At 38.5% G+C, this 23,491-nt stretch overlaps 1 protein-coding gene across 12 annotated transcripts in view; it reads right to left on the bottom strand.

The window, feature by feature from the left end:
- epb41l3a (erythrocyte membrane protein band 4.1 like 3a) overlaps nt 1–17,955 on the bottom strand; it is a 41,627-nt gene extending 23,672 nt beyond the window's left edge. For 6 of the 12 annotated variants that reach the window (XM_089125956.1, XM_089125963.1, XM_089125962.1 and 3 more), the window contains exons 1-8: nt 10,305–10,433; nt 5,460–5,599; nt 4,784–4,975; nt 3,066–3,170; nt 2,949–2,991; nt 2,791–2,866; nt 1,788–2,006; nt 1,473–1,560 (exon numbers count right to left, since the gene is read on the bottom strand). In XM_089125956.1, coding sequence (XP_088982082.1) covers nt 1,473–1,560; nt 1,788–2,006; nt 2,791–2,866; nt 2,949–2,991; nt 3,066–3,170; nt 4,784–4,975; nt 5,460–5,588 — 852 coding nt within the window. In that variant the 5' untranslated portion in view covers nt 5,589–5,599; nt 10,305–10,433. Of the gene's footprint in view, nt 1–1,472; nt 1,561–1,787; nt 2,007–2,790; nt 2,867–2,948; nt 2,992–3,065; nt 3,171–4,783; nt 4,976–5,459; nt 5,600–10,304; nt 10,434–10,469; nt 10,575–17,491 lie in introns of those variants that run through there. The other 6 variants (XM_089125964.1, XM_089125966.1, XM_089125967.1 and 3 more) reach the window with 3 other exon arrangements.
- Between the last annotated feature and the right edge of the window lie 5,536 nt (nt 17,956–23,491).

The raw sequence follows: 23,491 nt of genomic DNA, 5'->3' as shown, positions 1-23,491 counted from the left end.
TTTCCAATAATTGTAATGAAATATGAGTAATACTATATGATTAGGTTCCATCTGTTAACATTAGTTAACTAACATGAACCAACAACACTTTTAATCTCAGTTCATGTTAATTTTAGCATTAGTGCTGGGCAACAATTAATCATGGTTAATCACATCCACAATAAAGGTTTCAGTGTATAAATAATTATTTCATAGATATAAATGCACACAAATGCATATATATATGTAAGAAATATTTGCATGAATATATAGCACATTTAATTTATATTATATATACAGTGATGTGAATAAGTTTGGACACCCATGCTAAAGTTGCCTAAAAAGAGGAATAAACAATCATCTTTTGGATATTGATCTTAATGCCTTAATTAAAAAAAATTGGAAAAAATCAAACCTTTTAAGGACACAAATTTTCTTTGTGAACGAATAATTTATCATAAATAAATAAATGTTTTTCCTTAAAATACAGGGTGCATAAGTCAGGGCACCCCTATGTTAAATTCCCATAGAGTCAGGCAGATTTTTACTTTTAAAAGCCAGTTATTTCATGGATCCAGGATAATATGCATCCTGATAAAGTTCCCTTAAAATATCCCCACATCATCACACACCTTCACCACACCTAGAGATTGGCATGGTTTTACTTCAGTTAGCCTAATAGCTGGTTTGATTTGCATTGAAAGATGATCTTATGGAAAGTACCCCATGCAAATCTATGGGAATTTAACATAGGGGTGTCCTGACTTATGCACCCCGTATTTTAAGGAAAAACATTTATTTATTTATGATACATTATTCATTCACAAAGAAAATTGGTGTCCTTAAAGGTTGGAGTTTTCCTCATTTTTCTAATTAAGGCATTAAGATCAATATCCAAAAGATGATTTTTTATTCCTCTTTTTAGGCAACTTTAGCATGGGTGTCCAAACTTATTCACACCACTGTAAATATAAATATTATATAAATATATATATATATATAAATCTTAATATATACATATATGTGTGTGTATTTATATATACAAAATAATTACACACAGCACACACACATGTATTATGTAAACACAAACTTTTATTTTGGACGTGATTAATCGTTGCACAGCACTACTATATATATAAACTACTGAAGGTTTCAAAGAAAACGACCGACTCAAGATTCTGCCAATATTCAGGATAGATTCGTAAGCGTTTATAATTGATCCTCAACTCTCGACATCATGACCCCGAACGACCCGGCCCAAACCAGAGTCACACTGAACATCCGACGGATCGACGACAATGAAAACGATAAACACTGAACACAAAACACTCAATCGTTCAGTCTGAAAGGGTGTGTGTGTGTGTGTGTGTGCTGATGCATTTACATATGAAATCAAATGTGACTCCATCAATCATGATGACACATTCATGCAGTGTGTGTGAGTGTGTGCGCATGCGTGCATGAGTGTGTGTGTGTGTGTGTTTCTTGTGTACCTTTGCATGATGAAGGTCGACTCCATACATGGACAGTTTCTTCACATTCTCCAGAAAGTGCATCTCGGCTTCGGCCGGCGTCATTCCTCTGAGACACACACAAACACAACCGCACTGCATCATGGGAAACATCAGCACAATTACGCTTGAGTCATTCACACGGTGTTTAACTTCCTAACCCAATAGTTTACACGTACTGCGTTCGATTAAACTGAGAAGGGTCACAGCACTTGTATGCTGTCCTATAGTTAGTTTCACTGCTTCATTTGTAAGTCGCTTAATAAATAAATAAATGTAAATTGGGACGGGATTCACTTGTAGTTCTTGTGCAGGTCCATGATCTTCTCCTCCATCTCTTTGGTCTGATGAGGCGCGAAGCGAAACTCGCTGACGTACTCGTAGCCGTACTCGTCCGGGTCGTGGTCGCCCAGCTCCGACTGGACCGTGTACGAGCCCAGAACCGTGTGTGTGGCGAACGAGCACGGCAAGCGGCCCGAGATGATGTCATCCCTCAGCTGCAGACACAGGTAATACCTGACCGACACACGGACACACACATTTTATATCATGAAATATTATTACAATTTAATATACGTAATATATTTGAAAATCGAATTTATTTCCAGCATCATCACTCCAGTCTTCAAAGTCACATGATCCTCCAGAAATCACTCTAATATGAGGATCTGATGATCAAGAAACATTTATGATTATTATCAATGTTGAACTGTTGTTTAATATTTTTTTTGGATTCTTTGATGAATATAAAGTTCAAAAGAACAGCGTTTATTTTAAATAGATTTTTATGCAACATTAAATGTATTTACTGTCACTTTTGATCAATTTAATTAAACCTTGATGAATAAAAGTATTAATTTATTTTATTTCTCCCCCCCCCCAAAACATTTAATAATAACCCCCAAACTTTTGAACGGTTTCATAAGCTTTCTATTTCAGATAAACACTGTTCTTTTGAACCTTCCATTCATCAAATTATCCTGAAATAAATATCTAAACAACTAAATAATAATCATAAATGTTTCTTGATCATCAGATCCTCATATTACAGTGATTTCTGGAGGATCATGTGACTCTGAAGACTGGAGTAATGATGATAAATTGCTTTAATGTACAGTATATTCACATTGACAACAGATGATTTACAATGCAATAATATTTCATAATTTTACTGTATTTTTAATCAAATAAACACAATTTTTTAATAAACACATTTTTTAAAAACATTAAAAAATCGGACTGATCCCGAACTTCTGACTGGTAGTGTGTGTGTGTGTGAGTGTGTGTGAATGAGTCAGACCTGGTGATGTCTTCGGAGAGCAGCGCCGGTTCAGGAGGATAAAACTTCACGTTGAATGAGAAGTTCCAGGCGACCCCTGAGGAAGACAACGCAGAGGTCAAGCGCAGCACACGAGCACAGGACAGGACAGGTGTGTGTCCCGAGAGAGAGGGCCTCACCTCGGATCTGCTTCTTCAGGTCTTTGGAAGGATCCAGCCAGTTCTGAAACGAATCGTTCAGATGAATCACGACTCACTGAATCAATGTTCAAAATTGCATCTGTGTGAATCTGTTACCTTTTGATTCTCCACATCACGGAAAGTGATTCCGAAGTAATCTTTCTCCAGGAGATTGAGATGTTCACAGACTTTATCGAACAGAACCTGACCTTTATCACGCTTCTGTAGACAGAGAGATAACATTAAACACAATAAAGGGGCGGGGCCTGGTTGAGTTAGTTAGTAGTGTCATGAAACCAAGCTCTAACCTTCCCGTCTCTCTCTTACTGTGATCCAGCACTGAGTGAGTTCACCTGCAGTTCCTCCACTGGCCACTAGAGAGACTCACTCCCATAGACCCGCATGTTAAAATGCCCAACTTTACAGCAGAATTAAACATGTTTACAGTCTGGTGTTAAAAGTGGTTTTGGTCTATATCGCTAATGTTGCCCTTCATGACGACTGTGAGGGGGGCATTTTTTTTTATAACTCATCCGTTTAAATTATATTAAGCATTGAAGTTCTGCATAATTAAGGGCGTGGCCACTTGAGTGATGTCACTACTAGCCGTTTGTCTACTACCGTTAGCGTCACGTCACCTCAGCTAATCCGCCTCTGCACATGTTCGTTTATCCAGGAGTGACCCTGCCAAGATGGCGACGACAGGCTCCGCCCACTTTGGGCTTAAAAAACACTCTTCAGAAACACTACAGGTGACGTCACACACACTACACACATATTTTATTACACTCTATGGTTGAAACTGGTGGTTATGCAAAGGGGCGGGACATTTCTCAAAGCGCTCGACCAATCACAACACACTGCTCCAGCCGACCAATCAAAGCACAGTGTGCTTTTCAGGAGGAGGGGCTTCATAGAGACAGGAAGTGAACAGAGCGTTACTGACAGACTGGGAAGAGAGGAGCCGTAACAATGGAGAATATGAGGAGAATAATCAACATTCAAGCAGGAAAACCTGTTCTAGAAGAGCCTGAAACAATATCACGACACTGAGGACATAAAATAGTTCAATAACTCGTGTTTTTGCTCTTGTCATACACTAATATTACACTCCATCTGTGTGTTCTCGTCGCTAATAAGCTCATCATGAGACACACTTGAGTGCAGTGATGATGATGCAACTATTAAGACACATAAGAAACAAGATTCACACAAACCCTGAGAAAGAGAGAGAGAGAGAGAGAGAGAGAGAGAGAGAGAGAGAGAGAGAGAGAGAAAGAGAGACACAGACGGGTTTCATAAAGGGCCGCCGATGATGAAAGTGTTTCAGTCTTTATCTTCACGATCCTCTTGATTCAGTCTATAATGATGATGTTGCTGATGTTGAGTCTCGTGTGCACACATCAGGTTAATAAGGTCAAAAATACAGGATTTGAAATTAACTTTTTCGCTCACTACTAGATATTTAAGTTTAGAGCTTCTACTAGCCAAAAGAAAAGAAAAAGATGCTTCTGTCCACTCACACTTCACCAGTTCACGTGTCATAGTGCAATAAGGAGAATGGTTTGTTTCTGGAATGTTGCTTTAAAAATGCTAATTAGACTATCTAATTAAATATGCACTAATTTGCATACATTTCCGGGACAGAAATATGAGCATTGTTTGATTTTTTTTTAAGGTTTTTAAAGTTTACAGGGATGATTTAATTTTTTTTTTCACTTAGAACATCCAACAGGCAAAAAAGCAGAATATAGATATTAGTGAGTGAGATTTCTGACCGAAACTCACTTTAAAGATTTACAGACACAAATAGTGTGTGTGTGTGTGTGTCTCACCTCCACCACGCAGGTGTAGTCGGAGCCGTCGAGCAGTGAGATCTTGCACTGCATGCTCTTGGGTTTCTTGATCACTTTCACAGGAGATCGGGTGAGTTTGCTGGAGGAGGACCAGTGGGAGGAGCCGTCGTCCTCGGCCAGCTGCTGATTGGCTTTCCCCTGTGGGACTCCGCCCACCTCACGCTCCCCAGCCTGACATCACAGAGAAACACACTCAATCAGACACTGACACCTGTGTGTGTGTGTGTGTGTGTGTGCTGGTTTGACCTACATTGCATTGTGCTTACGTTGTGGTGTGTGTTCAGGGTTCAGGCCACGCCCCCTATATTATGAGGAATTGCCGATCCTTGTAATTCAAAACTTGTGATAGGTGGGTTTAGGGTTATGGGATAGAAAATGTTATTAGCTCAGTAAAAACCATTATGCATATGGAATGACTTCATAATGATAGGAATGTGTGTGTGTGTGTGTGTGTGTGTGTGTGTGTGAGAGAGAGAGAGAGAGAGAGAGAGATAGAGAATGTGTTTCATAATATCAAACCCTTTTTTTATTTTAAAAATGATTATATCTGAAAATCAGTGGCAACTGAATGTAATAGTTTGGCCTAAACGTTTAGCAAAATAAAAACAATGTGTGCTGTATACTGTAGCGTTACCGTGACAATCAGAAGATATACCTGTTGTTTCCTGACAGGCGTGCTGTGGGCGTCGGCCGGGGGAAGCTGGTTGTCGAGGGGCGGGGCCAAAGGGGGCGGAGCCACACTGGCCTCCTGCTGCTCTGCTTTACTCTCCGTTTCTGTCGTCATTTCAGATCAAACTGTGATCAGAGCGGAGACACACACGCATGAACACCTGCGACGGACACTGAGATCATACAACAGCCCAGCATTTCCAGCATGACCTTTGACCTCAGTGTCAAGCTCTGATGTTTTAGGGTGAACTTTACTTTGAGTGGATATTAATGTGATTCTGCTCACAGACGGTCAGATTTAACATTCATCTTCCATTACCCACTGATTCCTGTTCATGTGATCATGACGAATGATGCACAGGATCATGGGTATTAATGTTTGTCTTTCCTCTGTAGGACAGCGTTTGACATGTCTCTGCACAGATCTGGATCAAAGGCATTATGGGAAAGGCATTAAGATGCAGACGAAAACTGTTTTATGGCTCGACAAATGAAACTGTGTATCATGCAAACAGACAGAGAACTCTGGGATAGATCCAGAGAAGATCAAATGAAGGAAAGGTGAGAGGATCCCATCGGATGAGGAAGATGAAACAGTGCAAACAGGAAGCAGTCGAGATGCGTTTCCTGTCCCTCATTAGAATGAGTCTTTCATTTCTGTAGAGGAGGACAAATATAGATTCTGCCACTGTGGGACTCGAGTGTGTGTGTGTGTGTGTGTGTGAGATCAGAGATTGTCCTGCGTGAGCTGAATGAAGAATCAGTGTTTAACTCCTGGAACAGGACGATGCTCATCAGACACTCGATTGCTGTAGTCAGATGCTGGACAATATCTTCTGAAGTGAGCGTGAGGTGTTGAACTGTGCTGGGGGTGTAAGGGTGGTTGCCAGGGTGTTGCTATACAGTTATCAAGTTTGTTTTGATTTATTTTTAGTGTACTCCAAGGTGGTTGCTATGCAACTAAAATAGCTTCTTTTTAGTGTGTTCATAGTTCTGTGTAGTAGTGTTATTGTGTTACTAAGGTGTTGCTATGCAGCGGCTAAGGTGTTTTGAGTGGTTTTGCTGTGTTTCCAGGGTGTTGCTATGCAGCGGCTAAGGTGTTTTGAGTGGTTTTATTGTGTTACCAGGGTGTTGCTATGCAGCTGCTAATGTGTTTTGAGCAGTTTTACTGTGTTACCAGGGTGTTGCTATGCAGCGGCTAAGGTGTTTTGAGTGGTTTTACTGTGTTACCAGGGTGTTGCTATGCAGCTGCTAATGTGTTTTGAGCAGTTTTACTGTGTTACCAGGGTGTTGCTATGCAGCGGCTAAGGTGTTTTGAGTGGTTTTACTGTGTTACCAGGGTGTTGCTATGCAGCTGCTAATGTGTTTTGAGCGGTTTTACTGTGTTACCAGGGTGTTGCTATGCATCTGCGCCTGCTAATGTGTTTTGAGCGGTTTTACTGTGTTACCAGGGTGTTGCTATACAGCTGCTAAGGTGTTTTGAGTGGTTTTACTGTGTTACCAGGGTGTTGCTATGCAGCTGCTAAGGTGTTTTGAGTGGTTTTACTGTGTTACCAGGGTGTTGCTATGCAGCTGTGCCTGCTAATGTGTTTTGAGTGGTTTTACTGTGTTACCAGGGTGTTGCTATGCAGCGGCTAAGGTGTTTTGAGTGGTTTTACTGTGTTACTAGGGTGTTGCTATGGAGCAGCTAAGGGTTTGACTGTATAATCTTTCTATCATATTTGGGGAACCTTCCTCTAACACATCACCATAACACGACAAAACCAACACATCTGCATTAAAAAATGCAATATTTCATATTTTTATAGTATTATTACCATGATGAAAACATATCATAGAAAACCATGGTACATATAAAGTATAATAATGGATGAATAAAGGATCAGATTATAGTTATTCCCCACTGAATCTCAGACCAGATCTCCTCCTTTCTGGTCTGAGGATCTGGTTTGGCTTTAGTCTGTGAGTCCTTGAGATGTGCCTTTGTGTCTCTGCAAAGGACATGCCGGAGGCTCTCAGCCAATCAGATGCTCCGACACAGCCATGTGTCTTTAAGAGCTCACCACGCTTCCACACACAGACGTCACCTAAACCCTCCGTTCCTCTCTGTGATCTAGAACACGCCGGCGACTCATGAACCCAGCACTGACAGCTCAGTGAAATCCCCTCATGCATTATTCATGAGTCCGGTATTCATATATATAATTACTCCTGACGCTCATTAATATTTTCTGATAGACAATCAGTGGTGGCGGATCAAAAACACATAAACACCTCAGTGATGTGATCAGAAATAATAATAATAGTTCAACCGCACATCATCTGCTTATTGAGACAAAAGACAAAATTATAGGTTTCAGAGATGATCAAGCGAGTAATCAATAAATCAATCTTACATCATTATTCTAATCACATGACAATTATTAAGTACATCTAATTTCAATTACTGTAAAGCTCAAAAATATTATTTATAAAGTAATAAAAGTATTAAACAAATAAATAAATATTAAAAAATATCTATACATTTGGCAGTATTTGTTGTACTGCCTATAATTCATCTGAATATCAATGTTAAAAAAAAAACATTGTATTACAGTAACAAGAACATAATTTGAATCACCTTAAATAATGAAAATTATAAATGTAAAGTACATAAAACATCTAGATGAATCACAGTATGTGGTTGCTGGGGTGTTCTGAGTGATTTTAGTGTGTTAGGATTTTCCTACGCAGTTACTAAGGTGTTTGAGTCATTTTTGTGTGTTCCTAGATGCTTGAAAGGGTATTGCTATGCAGTTGCTATAACGTTCTGAGTGATTTTAGTGTGTTACTAGGGGGTTGCTAGGGTGTTGCTAAGCTGTTGCTAAGGTGCTCTGATCAGTTTTAGTGTGTTCCTAGGTGGTTGCTAGGGTGTTGCAATGCCGTTGCTGAGGTATTGTGCATGGTTTTTAGTTGGGTGCTCCTATGTGATTTCTAGGGTGTTGATATGTAGTTGCTAAGGTGGTCTGAGTGGTTTTTAGTGTGTAACTGGATGGTTGTTATGCAATTGTTAGTAATTGCATAACAAGCAATTGTTGCAGTTGCTTTTAGTAGGGTGTTCATATGTGGTTGCTAGTGTGTTGCTCTGTTGCTAGGGTGTTCTGAGTCATTTTAGTGGTTGCTATAGTGTTGCTATGCAGCTGCTAATGTGTTTGGCATTGATTTTAGTAGGCTGCTCCTAGGTGGTTGCTGGGGTGTTGCTGAGGTGTTCTGCATGTAATTTAGTAGGGTGTTCCTAGGTGTTGCTAGGGTGTTGCTATGGAGTTGCTAAAGTGTTCTGAGTAATTTTTGTGTTCCAGGGTGTTGTTATGTAGCTGCTAATGTGTTCTGCATGGACAGAACACCTTAGCAACCACCTAGGAGCACCCTACTTAAATCAATGCTGAACACATTAGCAGCTAAAATTATATAAGTACATAAATTATATAGTACAATTATATAGTACAATTATAAGTACATAGATACATTAAAGTAATAAGAATGAGTAATGTAATGAATATAACGTCAAAATGCAAAACAAATAAAGTAATGGAATTAAAATAGGATACTAATTTTTTCTAGTGAAAAATAACCTTTTGATTTTGGGATGAAATATGTGAAATAATTCGCCCTAATGTATCATGTCCTTTTGCTCTCAGAGATGTTCCTGAACACAGAACTGTCCGACAAGAGCGACGAGAACCAGAACAATCCCTGAATCTAGGCCGAGATGAGTTACAGTCAGAAATAGAAGCTGTTCTTCCGTCTGATCTCACGAGACGTCTGCTAAACGAAGGACACACAGGCATTTGTACGGCTGTCACTGTACAATTTTGTCAGATTTAAATCAAAGGATCACACACACACACACACACTTCATAAAGTCACACTGCAGGAACAATGAACATCAAATCCACAAGCAGACCTTCAGATTCTGTGCATGTTAAAACAATAAAAAAAACAACCAAATCATTACGAGCATGAGCTGTAATCAATGCCAACACACTCATTATGTCCGCTTAACTGAACATATCACGTGTCAGCAGCCACCGTCAGTGAGTCTGATGACAACAATACACATAAATCCACTGTAAATGAGTTATGATGCCAGTTATGACTAATAATGTCCAATTGATAGATATTGCACAGACTGTCAATGCTGTGCTCAATGCCATTATTTACACCCTGCATTTCTGCATATAAATAAATAATTCATGAACACAAAACATGAATATTAATCATCAATTCTCTTCTCAAAAAATGGAGTGGAATTTCAAATCAGAATTTTCTGATTATATTTGATCTGATTATGATGTTATGATGACATCAGAATTCCCTCAGGATTTTGGAAAATAAAGATAATTCCTATCAGTGTATTTCTCACCTCGCGCACACAAACACACACACTGTAAATTCTGCGGGCTTTATCGCGTCATACAAAACACGAGTGACGTCACGCCGGCATTTCGCGTGCACGCGCAGGCCACACCCACCGCATTGCAGAACCACAAAAATGAAACCGGTCCTAGAGAAGTTCATAAACTCACATCATGTGACCACGAAACCCGCAGATGCACAACGAAACACGAGTGCATCACATACAATCATATAGACGAGAGCGCGCGCGAGGCATTCAACGACAGGCACGCGCTTGTGTGTCACAATGACTGTCAAATTTCACACACATATAAAACTATTTCTTTGAGTTCTGCTAAATGATTAAGGACACACACACACATGATGAAGATGTGGTGTTACTCTCGTTGCACACACATACACGCACACACACGAGAGCGGATGAACGGGTGTTTACCGGCTCGGATGATGATGCTGCTGCTGCTTCCCGTTGCGCGAGGCGACAGACTGACTGCACACACACACACACACACACACACACACACACTCCCGACTGCGCATCACACACTCACACAGCTTTACTAGTGGCTGATCCTCCTGGAGTAAATGCGTGTAAACTCACCCGTGTCGTGATGCTCCGGTCACTAGTGTCGGTCTAGTGTGTGTGTGTGTGTGTGTGTGTGTGTGTCGGTCGAGTTCAAAGCAGTGCAGAACACACAGGGTTAAGCAATGAATGTGCTGACTCATCACTAATATATATAGCTCACTCACTGTATTTATCACACACGCACTGAAATACACGAACATAAAAAAATACATTTAATAAAAAAAAAAAAAGATAGTTGCTACAATAACATGTTCGAGTGATATCTTTAGGACATTTACGACTAGACATAAAAAAATCATCCAAATATGGCACTGCATCTGAAATGAAAAACAGTGTGTGACGAAACACAAGTAATAATGACAACATGGCGAATGTATCGCGTCCGGTTTACATTCATACACACATTTACACTATAGAGAATACGATTGCACTTTATTTTAAGGTGTCTGTGTTACAGAATAATTATATATTTAAGCACTGAGTACTAATAATTAACTACATGTACTTACAAAATTTGGTTGAGGGTTAGTTGCATGTAATTATGCATAATTTACTGTAATTATTATGGTAACATATGTGACAAGCACACAGTAAAATAAACTTTGCCAAAGCCAAAGTCGAATGAAATGTAATTTGCACTGGTATTTTCTTCCCTATTGTTCCATATATCGAGTGAAACGCGTCTGGAACAAGAACACACGTGGGCGGGGCTTGATTGTGTCTGTGAGGATTTGATTGAATGGTTGTGGTTTGCTATTGGTGGATGTCATGTGAGTCACAGGTTATAGCCCCGCCCTCGTCATCAGGGATAAATGTTCTGATTTAAGATTACCAGTCACTAAACAACATAATTCAGCTTGAAACATGTGTCATGTGACCATGTGTCACTTTAAACACACGGGTTTATCACAAGCTGTGAGTTCTGCCATCTGCATCCGTCTGTGATCCTCAGAAGAGCGTTCACACACACACACACACACACATCAGACGTCTCCCTGCTGCTCCTTTAATGCTCGGGGGTCTGCTGTGCATGTAGATGAGTCCTGCCTTCCCATCATGCATCTGCACAAGGACACACACAGCATCAGTCTAGCAGAAGCGCATCACACACGGCGAGTTCAGGCCGTCAATCACACGTCAAACGTCACTCTGATTGGCTGCTGTTGAAATTTGGCTTCACTAATGCATCTTCGTTAGGGGAGTAACAGTATATCGTGTCACAATATTATATCACAATACAAAAATGTGACAATATGTATTGCGGATAGTTTAGAAAAAAATTAACTTTTCAGAGTTTTAGTGTCAGTACTACATTAAAGTAACTACTATATATAATGTTGGATATAATGTATAATAATGGCTCCAAATATCTGACGTTTCCAGTAAAAGTGTCCGACATTATTCTAAATATATCTAGTCAGTGACAGAGATCATCATATTCATCTACAATAATCTGTGTTTCAGCTTCAGAATCATGAATATTCTTATTCTGGTGTCTCTATTGTCCTGTGTGTCCAAGATATTCATTCACACACACACACGTAATTCTGAATTTAGCTTTTTAATCAATAGAACATTTCTTGTAAATCTTTCATCATGTATTGGAGTATCGCAGTAATATCATATCGTGAGTTCAGTGTCGGGATATGTATCGAATCGTTACACCCGTAATCTTCATACTCGGATAATCTTCTGAAAACCAGAGAGAGTGTGAGTGTGTGTGTGTGTGTGTGTGTGTGTAAACTAATTTGCTGCTCGGCTGGTTTGTGGATGTCAGGCGGGTCGATCGGTCTGTAATCGGGAGCGTCTCAAACTCCAGAGCTTCTCACAAACACACTGACACACACCAGCTCTGTGAAGGAGAAGAGGAATGCAGAGATCTGACGTCTCAAACACAAGCTCTATATGTTCAGTCACTGAGATTCCGTTTGATGATGATGAAGCAGAAATTACACACAAACATCAGGCAGAGCAGAAAAAAGAGCATTAGAATAGAGTAAACAGATCTAAATGAAAAACAAAAGCTCTTGCAGGGAGGGCTGGACGGGGGCTTGGGCCAGTACAATCACCTAGCAACACCCTAGCAACCACTCAGAACACCCTAGCAACCATCTAGAAACCACTCACAACCCCCTAGCAATGAGCCAGAACTCCATAGCAACACCCTGGCAACCACCCATAAACAATTCAGAACACCCTAGGGACCACCCAGAACACCATAGCAACACCCTGGCAACCATATAGAAACCACTTAGAACACCCTAGCAATGAGCCAGAAGTCCATAGCAATGCCCTGGTAACCACCAGGAACACCATAGCAACACCCTGGCAACAAGAATACCCAAGCAACCACATAGAAACCACACAGAACACACTAACAATGAGCCAGACATCAATAGCAACACCCTGGCAACCACCCAGAACACCATAGCAACACCCTGGCAACAAGAATACCCAAGCAACCACCTAGAAACCACTCAGAACACACTAACAATGAGCCAGACATCAATAGCAACACCCTGGCAACCACCCAGAACACCATAGCAACACCATGGCAACCACCCAGAACACCATGGCAACACCCTGGCAACCATCTAGAAACCACTTAGAACACCCGAGCAATGAGCCAGAGGTCCATAGCAATGCCCTGGTAACCACCAGGAACACCATAGCAACACCCTGGCAACAACCTAGAAACCATTCAGAACACCCAAGAAACCATCTAGAAACCACTCAGAACACACTAACAATGAGCCAGACATCGATAGCAACACCCTGGCAACCACCCAGAACACCATAGCAACACCCTGGCAACCACCTAGAAACAATTCAGAACAAGGCAGCAAGATTATTTATAAAGCACATTTCATACACTATGGCAATTCAAAGTGCTTTACACAGAAAGGAATTAAAATAATAACAAAATAAAAGCAGGAACATTTTAAACAGTTATTATAGGGATTAAAATAGATATAAAGATTTTACAGCTACAAAATTATTTTGATGAGTAAACATTCACATACTGTAGATAAACTTCTCATCTGGCAAATCAGTGGTGTATCATTATTATCATCTCCCAGTTTCCCCATGTTGCTTGTACTGTGTTTGTGGTGTTCTGTAGAGCACCCTAGCAATGAGCCAGAACTCCATAGCAATGCCCTGGCAACCACCCAGAACAGCAACACCCTAGCAACCACCCAGAGGACTCCAGCAGTGCAGTGGTTAGTTCGCCATAGGAACATCAATCAGTCGGTATCTGTTGGAGTGTACTCACGGTCCGGGTCCGAACATGAACAGTGTGTGTGTGCGCGTGCTTGTAACACACGGTGTGTTTGCAGTCACACACGCTCAGATCAAATGATCCAGACGGATTACTGACGCGCTGCAAACGCTCTAATCGCATCAGTGCGCGAGTGCAAGCGTCCACAGACGGGCTTCTGATCATACACTACCCATCACACATGTCACAGTCATTCACTGCACGGCATTCTGGGTACTGATGGGGTTGGGTTAGTTGAATGACAGCATCTGTGACGAGTTCAACTCCTGTCAATCACTCCAAACTAATCAAGATCACAGGAACACGTCAATAAAACTCCAAAAGGAGATGTTTTGAAGAACGTTTTGAGGACAAACAACTTTGGACCCCATTGACTTCCATTGTATGGAGACATTTCTCAAAATATTTTCTTTTTTTTGTGTTCAGAAGATTGAAAAGCAAACAGCCTTGAATCGACATGAATAAACGATGACAGAATGATCATTTTTGAGCTTAAAAACACACAAAAAACTCTAATTATTAATTATAGTCACATTTTTGAATTGTTTATAAAATAATATTGAGACGTAAACATACTAGTTTAACATGGCAGACCAGTGTCAAATAATCACTAACTTTACTTACGTTCCAATTCACAAAGATTACACCTCATATTACACATACTGTGCTGAATAATTAAAATGAAGTCCCCCAATCATTGTATCCCTCAAAACTCACCATATTTAACATATTTAAAAGTCTGCTTCCATTATAAGTGCATTATGACACTCGTGTTTGTTTGTTTGTTTGTTTGTTTAGCCGAATGGTCATTCCCCTAACCTTGTGTTGAATACTGTGTGTAACCCCATCAGGTCAGAATGAGTTCCAGGAGTAAACAGACTCTCAGATCTTAACGCTGCGTTGGACCTGGAGCATCAGGAGGACGACACACACACACACACAAACACACACACACACACACACACACACACACGAGTCGAGCTTTATTCTCTGAACACACCAGATGAGAGCCTGAGCTCAGATGCACATCGTCTACAGGGAACACCAGAGAGGTCAGATCACAGAAACTGATGGATTTAAATGTGTGCAGCTGCACTGCAAGTGTGTGTGTGTGTGTGTGTGTGTGTGTCACACAGTAATGGCTGTGTCACACAGAGAATGATTTTACACAGAACAACCCACACACTTCTCTAACTCATGGTTTATTTCTGTCCCCTACAGTCAGTGTTATCAACCCGTGAGATTCTCACAGCGATTCGGCCTCACACTGACCCATACACTCCAGCAGATCAACCACACACACACACACACACACACACACACACACACACACACACACACACACACACACACACACACACACACACACACACACACACACACACACACACACACACACACACACACACACACACACACACACACAGCTCTGTCTGTAATCCAGTCCTCACGACTAAACCTCTGAACACCAGCGATCACGGATACACCTCAGAACAGTGTATATATTTATTTGTATACATATAAATTGAAATAAAGAAGCTAACTGAATAAAATTGAAAAGTATTGAATAAAAATATTAAATGTTTGTATAAATATTAGGTATACATAATTTTTTTAAAGAGTCAAATTAATCAAATATTAATCATTTAATTTTTTTTTTTTAACAAAACTACAGTAAAACTTAAACTTTTTTTTACCAAGACCAAGTTTACCAATAAATATTAGGTATACATAATTTTTTTTAAAGAGTCAAAATAATCAAATATTAATCATTTAATAATTTTTTTTAACAAAACTAAAGTAAAACTTTAACTTTTTTTTTACCCAAAACTTTTTTTTTTAACAAAAAAGTTTACCAAGACAACATTTCAAATTTTCGTGTAATTTAAGAAGAACTCAAATGACAAAAAACTATATATATATATATATATATATATATACTAAAAAACTGAAATAAATACAAAATCATAAGTTTATATATATATAAAAAGTAATATATATAAATAAATAACAAACAAAATTGCTCAAATTTTAACTAAAATTTTTAACTTTGCAACTAATATATATATACACATACACATACTCATACACAAATTACTAAGCATTCATTTTAATTTTAGTTAAAGCTAATAAACTAATAGAAAATGAAAAAAAAACTAAATTACTGAAGGGTTAACTCAAATGTTAGAATGAAAGTGAAGGCAGAAAATATAAGAATAAAACCTAACCTCCAAATATGACTAAATACTACAATAACATATTAATGATACTAAAACAACATTTCTGGGAAGTTCAGGAAGCTTCATCAATTCCAGCTTTAGTCATAAATCCAAAAAGATTAAGAATTAATTTGTAAAAGTAGAAAGCTTTGCATTCCTTCGCAAAGACAATTGATATTCGAACAAACAATATGAAAAAACAACACAGATGTGCAATAAGAGCTGAATATATATATATAGGCTATGCATGTATATGACGTCCCTCCTCCGGCTTTTCATCATATTTCATCAACCTCAGGAAGAAGATTCATTCTCACACACACACACACACACACACACACACACACACACACACACACACACACACACACACACACACACACACGAGTCTCACGTCATGTGGAAACATGCCAAACATCACAATCATCCAATCACACACTTCACCGCAGATATCCAGAAGCTCCGAGATCATATTAACACATTCGTGTGTGTGTGTGTGTGTGTGTGAGCTCCTGACGAGAGATGTTCGGGAATCAATCTCAGTGAGCTGGAGGAGGATGCTCAGGCTCTTCTATAATTTATGCAATAACTGCATCCAGAAGGTCCATTCATCGGCATAATGGAGGTCTGTCCTGAAGAGCAGACTCGATCAATACTGATGATCATGCTCAGGTTCTGCCGCCAGTCTTCAGTGCAAACCGACAGACCGAGAGACACACTCACACACTTCTCTGGTTAATCTCTACAACTGGAGCGATGTGGGTTTAATCCACAGATCAGCAGATAATCTCAGTCCGAGAGGTTAAAACCAGGACAGCCCAGATGTTTCAATCGCTGGTTATTCCCAGTTCTCCAGAACGCCAACACAACCTTCCGGCAAAGTTAGCTGGTCTTTAATAATAATCAATGTGTGTGGAATGATACAAAGTAACGTTCTATTAATGTATGAAGAAAGATAAAAAGTAACGTTCTATTAATGTTTGAGGAAAGATACAAAATAACGTTCTATTAATGTTTTCAGATATATTAAAAATCACTTTCCACTTTCCTTTCCAACTTTCAAAGTAACAATCCGTTAATATTTGAGGAATTATTAAAAAGTAATGTTCTCATAATGTTAGCCGAATGATAAAATGATTATTCCAAATGCTATTAGATAAACCGATAAACCGAATGGCAGTGGCATGAACTGTATCTAATGTGAATCAGTCTGTGGTTTTGTTCTTGTTTTATGCTTGTATAGTTAGTTATGTGCTGGTGAGCCAAAGACAATAATGACATATACAATATAATACAATAAAAAGTTCTGTTCTCATAACGTTGCAGAATGATAACAAGACTTCCCCATGTTTTCTCTTATGTTCAAAAAAACTTAACAGGAACGTTCTTTGAATATAATTTTTATATTTAACTGGGTTCCTTGAAAAGCTTTGATTTGCTGAAGCGATCTATCAGACTTATGATCTATATTTGGCAGCAAACACAAGCAGAGATGATGATCTTTTGACTTTTAGAGAGAATAAAACACACAAACTCACCGTTCAGACACATCCAGGCCGAGTCCACATCACAGTCCGGGGTCAGACGACAGAGAAGAGAGAGATATGATATGACAGCATATGATTTATCGACATTATACACACAAACAATGGAATCAGACTCGGCTCGGTTCTGGACTGTTGATGCGCGTTCTGGAGGCGCGCGGGGACATCTGTGGTGTCGGGCACGCGCACCACATTCCTGTCTGCATGGAATCTGTCATTCAATATTCTCATGGATTCAGTTGCAGATATAAATAACCATAAACACACGCGTTCAGCAGAACACACAGAGAAACGGGATCTCGCGAAGATCAAATAGAGCATAAAACAGACACTAATGTGAATGAACACGTTCATTAATGAAGCTCTTCAGCAGTGTGTGTGTGTGTGTGTGTGTGTGTGTGTGTGTGTGTTCAGCAGAACTAACTAAATCCCTCACTAACGAGAAACAGCCGCAACGCGCATCATAAACACAAATATCAGACACACACCGATGTGTTTCTATAATCACAACAGAAAAGAGAGAAACACTCTTACCTTTTATTTATTGACTTTTACTCCTTCAACTCTTTCCGATCCAATAATCCAGTAATTGTGAAGATGAAGATCAAATGGAGATGAAGATGAAGAGGAGCTTCGGTGCTCAGAGAAAGATGTTCGGCAGCAGACACACTGACCACACCCACTTATGCTAATGAGCTCCGCCACAGCGCATCCTGATTGGCTCACACTGCTGTCAGTCAGATTAATAACAACATCTGCTCTATCAGAAAACATCAAGCTGACAGCGATAGTATTTTTGTTAAATTTAACAGATTTCTGAGTAATTCCAACACTAAATCTTTTACAGTGTAGAAATAATTATTAATTACAAATAAAAACATAGGCTAATAAATCTGTTTTTGAGAGATATATAATTCAAAATGTCATGTTTAATTTAATATCACTTAAAAAAATTTGTAATTATATGATAGTTTCTAGTACCAGTTGTTTTGTCATGGTATAATATGAAGTGTTTCCTCGGGCACCGACGGTCTCGAGCCCTTCAGACGTGCACAGATGCGCGCCGCCGCTCTTCACATGTATAATTCCCTTTGAGTGGATGATGAGTTTATTAACATCACGCTTTCCAAACGAGCTCCAGCGACACACACACACACACACACACACACACACACACACACACACACACACACACACGACCATCCTGAGTGAAATAAAGACATGTGGAACAATACAAGATCTCAGACATCTGGAACATGTGTATAATTATTTTGTATATAAAAATATACACACATATGTATTCATATTTTTATATAAAAAAATGTCTTAAATATATACATGCATATGTGTGTATTTATACAAAATAAGTATACACAGCAGACAGCACACACGCATATATTATGTAAATTCAAACTTTTATTTTGGAGGCGATCAATCGTTACCCAGCACTAGAATATAACACACATTGGCTTTTTTTATTGCCAATGTGTGATCAGCTTGTTAAAAAAAAACAAAAAAAAACTTTTTATTTTAAAATTTTGTGAACGGAAGTATTCGGGACGGTTTTGCCGGGAAAATCAACCATATCCGATACTATCGTCTTTGAGATGATGCTGCTTCAAAATGCTGCTCTCTCTATTTTTGTTGAGTGTTTATTCTGTTAGGATCTTGAATCATGTTCAGTTTATTACGTCCATCGACTGTAAAACAAGATTAAATCACGTGTGCATGAGCACGAGCAACTAATTACTGCTGCAGTTCACTTAACGGCCACCAGCGTCGCTAATAACAAGGTTTTCTGAATTCTATATGTGTGTGCAAACATATAAAGCCGTATAATATGAATAACCCTTCTCCAGATGTTTAAAAAAGATTCTAAAGTTGCTGACCGATGCGTTTTTGTCTCAAATGCTCATCAATGTATAGACACAACACCTCACACTGCTTTACTCTCCCTTCAGGGGGGATTACACAGGTTTAACTGTGGAAGAACAGAATCTGAGCAAACCAGTCATCCTGAAACCTCATTAATCTGCCAAATAACCCAGAACCCTTTCCATAGGATTGCTGAGTAATTCTACTGAAATTAATTCATCAGAGCTCATTTGCAGGCCGTCCATTTTGGGAATTGTAGCTGGTAAACATCCGGCTCCTCTGGGCAGTGTTGGGCAGTGTTACAGAACTCAGACTGGATTATACAGCTCAGCTGGAAGGGACGCTTCATGTCTGATAAATGATCCATTCCGGACTTAAAAGCATTACGATTGATCAGTCAGGGCATTTTATGCAACTCAGATTCAATTGAAATTTGTTTTATAAAGCATGTGATGATCCTATTTTTCAGCACAAATCAATACAGAAATGCAGAACTGTAGAAAATCACGTGCTTCATCATTATTATCTTCACCAATAATCCAAAAAGTAGAACAACGACGCCCTCTTGCGGTCAGAGACGAGCACAGCAGCGTCACATCAAAAACAAAAAAAACACACTACATTTTAATTCAAAGCACAAGTGAACCTGAATATAATGTAGGTGTTTAAATACATTTTGACGGGTTATTTTGTAAATAAATTAATAAATACAAATCAAACTTACGTCTCCGATCTCATTGGCGTAGAAGTTGTCACATGACGAATCTGCATTTTAGCGGCTAATAACCTATGCTTAGTTTATTCTTAGCTAAAAACACTTAGTTTTTTCAAAAATGTATGTGCTCATTAATGTATATTTACTTCGTTCAAGTAATAAAGTATTCTCGTGAGTGTATAATATGCCATTGAAAATACATACGGGGTCGACATGTTGCCCCTCCATCTTGAAAGTACATTAGCCAAAGAGGGACATACCCGTTAATTCAAGCTTCGCCTTTCGCGTTTACGTTTGAGTTAACACTCATGGACGAGGTCGAACTGGAAGCCATGTTAATCTTGGACTACATTGGCCACCGTAGGAGTTAAAACAAAATCGGAATTGAGAGGAACAGAAACTAATATTCACTGGATGGTCATATACCTATTCACCACTAGATGGGGGTAAAAATCACCCAGTGTAGCTTTAAACAGACAGTAAAAGAGGATTTTAAAGCAGCGTGAGTAATGTTTCACTCATTTATTTACTTTAGTTTAATAGTTTACTTTAAAACATTTAAATGAATAAAGTTACAGTGCCATTTCAACGAGAGTGGTGAAATATACTTTCATATTCCTTTGAGTCTTTCATAACTGACAGTGAAAACTTCCCTTGAGATCAGAATTATATGAATATATTATTATGCAACACTCATGCAGATGAAATATTAGATCAGTGTTTGTCTGGCTCAGTCTGACAAACCGTCTTGAGAATCATCAATTATGCTGAAACACTCGTTAGTATGCAAGAATAAATGAGTCAGTAAGTCTGAAACCGTCTCTCAATAATGAATGAATATTGATCTCTGATTATGAGTATGTCTGTATGAGAGCATAGGCCTATTATTATCTGGATCAGAATGTTAATATAACGTTCTTTACAAAGTTATCTGGTCTAATGTTCTCATTTCTATCGTTTATGGACTTTTTTCCTGAAACGTTGTCTAATGTTTTTTAAAAAATGGTTTGGGGTTGTTCATAGAACATTCAAAAGTAACATTACCATAATGTTTGAATAATGATGGAAAGTGAATGTTTCATTACATAAAAAAAAGTTTTAAAGCATTTTTTAAAATGTACGGTTTGAACATTCTGAAAAAAAACATGTTTATAACTAAACCGGCAACCCGTGTTTCCACAGTTATACGGTAGGTGGCGCTGTTATGCAGAAGAAGCAGCAGAAACTAGTTTATTCTCATTTAGTCTTTGACAAAAACGCTATTTTCTCAGCTTTTTGTTCAAAACGCTGTTTTTTATTTAAGTGTTGAAAAAAATAAAGTTAGAATAAAACTTTTTGTTGTTTAAACGCAGATACTCTGTTCCTTTTGGTATATTGCATGTTTGGATATTCTATTCATACAACAAAAAGATTATTCTGAGGGCATGAAAGTTTTGTGAAAATGATGAAGAAAAAAAACTGTTTGATGACTAAATAAAAACTGTCAGGGAAAGAGTTAGAGGAAACATTATCAAAACATTGAAACATTTAGCAGCTGCACATTCTCAGTTATAAATGAAATTTGGGAAACTGAATGTGAGCCAGAGTGCATGCTGGGAGATTGAGGGTGTGTTTTGGCAGAGTTACATAAACAACTGTTGACTGTTACATAAGACAATTCAGATGTTTGAGAGCTATTTAAAACCGTCTTTTACTGGGATTGAGGCGCTTAACCCTTTGCTGAACATGTCTGTGTTTGCTGTAGAATGAACCCGCTACAAAACCCATCATCTTACTGGTTTACCATTAAAGTTCTGCTGGTTCTGCTAATAAAAAGCCTGGTGGAGAAACACCAGATCTCTTCAGTCAGTCAACACCGAGACAGAAACTGATCAGATGCCAGTTAATTTCATCAGCTTTTATCTTCCTCAAACTCAAAGCTTTATTGTCTAATAACCACATTTCCCAGCAGTTTATACTGAATCTCTGAAAGCCTGCAATTATTTCTTGGCCCTCCTGTCATTATTTTTAACAGAGCAAAAAAAAAAAACAAAAAACTCAGACTTAGAGACCAGAACAACACACAAACACATTAGCAACGCCCTAGCAACCACAGAGACCAGACTAAAAACTGCATGTGACCCCGAAGACAGGAGTAATGATGCTGGAAATCACAGGAATAAATTACACTTTACTATATATCCACATAGAATAATATTTCAATATTTAATTCAATATTTTCATTTATCATTAAATAAATGTGGCTTAGTGAGCAGAAGATACTTAAAAAGTTGTGTTATATATATATATATATATGAAGAGTTCAGATGCAAAAGCCTCTAAATGCCATTTGAAATTTTCTTCTTTAATGATGATTTTTATCAAGCTTGTATATTTAAGTTCAGTGATTTCACTTAAATGGCAATGATAATTACCTATTAATTGTTATTTAAGTGAAATTACTGAACTTTTTTGAAAATTTCAAATGGCATTTAGAGGCTTTTGCATCTGAACTCTTCATATATATATTATAGGGTTCTCAGAAACGTCTTCAGAACTGCATAGCAACACCCTGACAACCACACAACACTCTACATGTAAAACAGGGCTTAGTTTCTTCAGTAAATCTCACACTGAAAGAAATAATATGCTTTATCTAATCAATAAAATTGTGGCAACATATTACAAGCAATATTATTCATTAAATTGTACAGATTAGAATTAATTAGAATGTTAATTTGATTAACTATTACTCAATTCTAATTAGTTCAATTCAATAAATAATATTGCTTGTAATCTGTTGCCACAATTTTATTGATCAGATAAAGCATATTCATTTTTACAGTGTATGTTTATGAGAAACGGTGCTAATTATTCTCGCTCTAATGGCATCAGACTCATAATAGTACCACAGCTCTGAACAGAACAATAAGAGCCAGACAGTCTGAGGATAACAGAGGAAAGCGCTGCATAAATCACACAGCAGCACATGAGGCCGTGAGCCAAACTGCAGCATTATTGATCCGAGGATATACAACATACAGATCCGAGAGGAGAGAGAGAGAGAGACTGAAGGTTATATCTGAAAAAGTTCTGGAGGTCACAAACATGCTGACTGAAATGGGTTACACAATTAAAGCAGACTTTCAGAAGTATTTAACTTTAAGCACTGACTCAGGATATTCCCAGCTAACAAAATCAAAGAACATTTTGCTAGTGTTCCCATTGAGGCATGAATTATTTCGGGATGTTCTCTGAATGTACAAAACGTCCAGTGTTTAAAATGATTAAAGTCCCCCTGTGGTGTAAATCTAGCGCTTAATGTTGTTTATGTGTGTGTGTGGTGTTTTTAATCCACTTTAACACACACACACACACACACACACACACACACACGTGTGTGCTTTGATAAGTGGACAGCATTG

The sequence above is a fragment of the Pimephales promelas genome, chromosome 22 (assembly GCF_988280905.1).
Source record: "Pimephales promelas chromosome 22, fPimPro1.hap1.1, whole genome shotgun sequence".
NCBI classification, from domain to species: Eukaryota; Metazoa; Chordata; class Actinopteri; order Cypriniformes; family Leuciscidae; genus Pimephales; species Pimephales promelas.
Note: the sequence above shows the minus strand (reverse complement) of the source record. Positions and strands in the feature narration are given on the sequence as shown.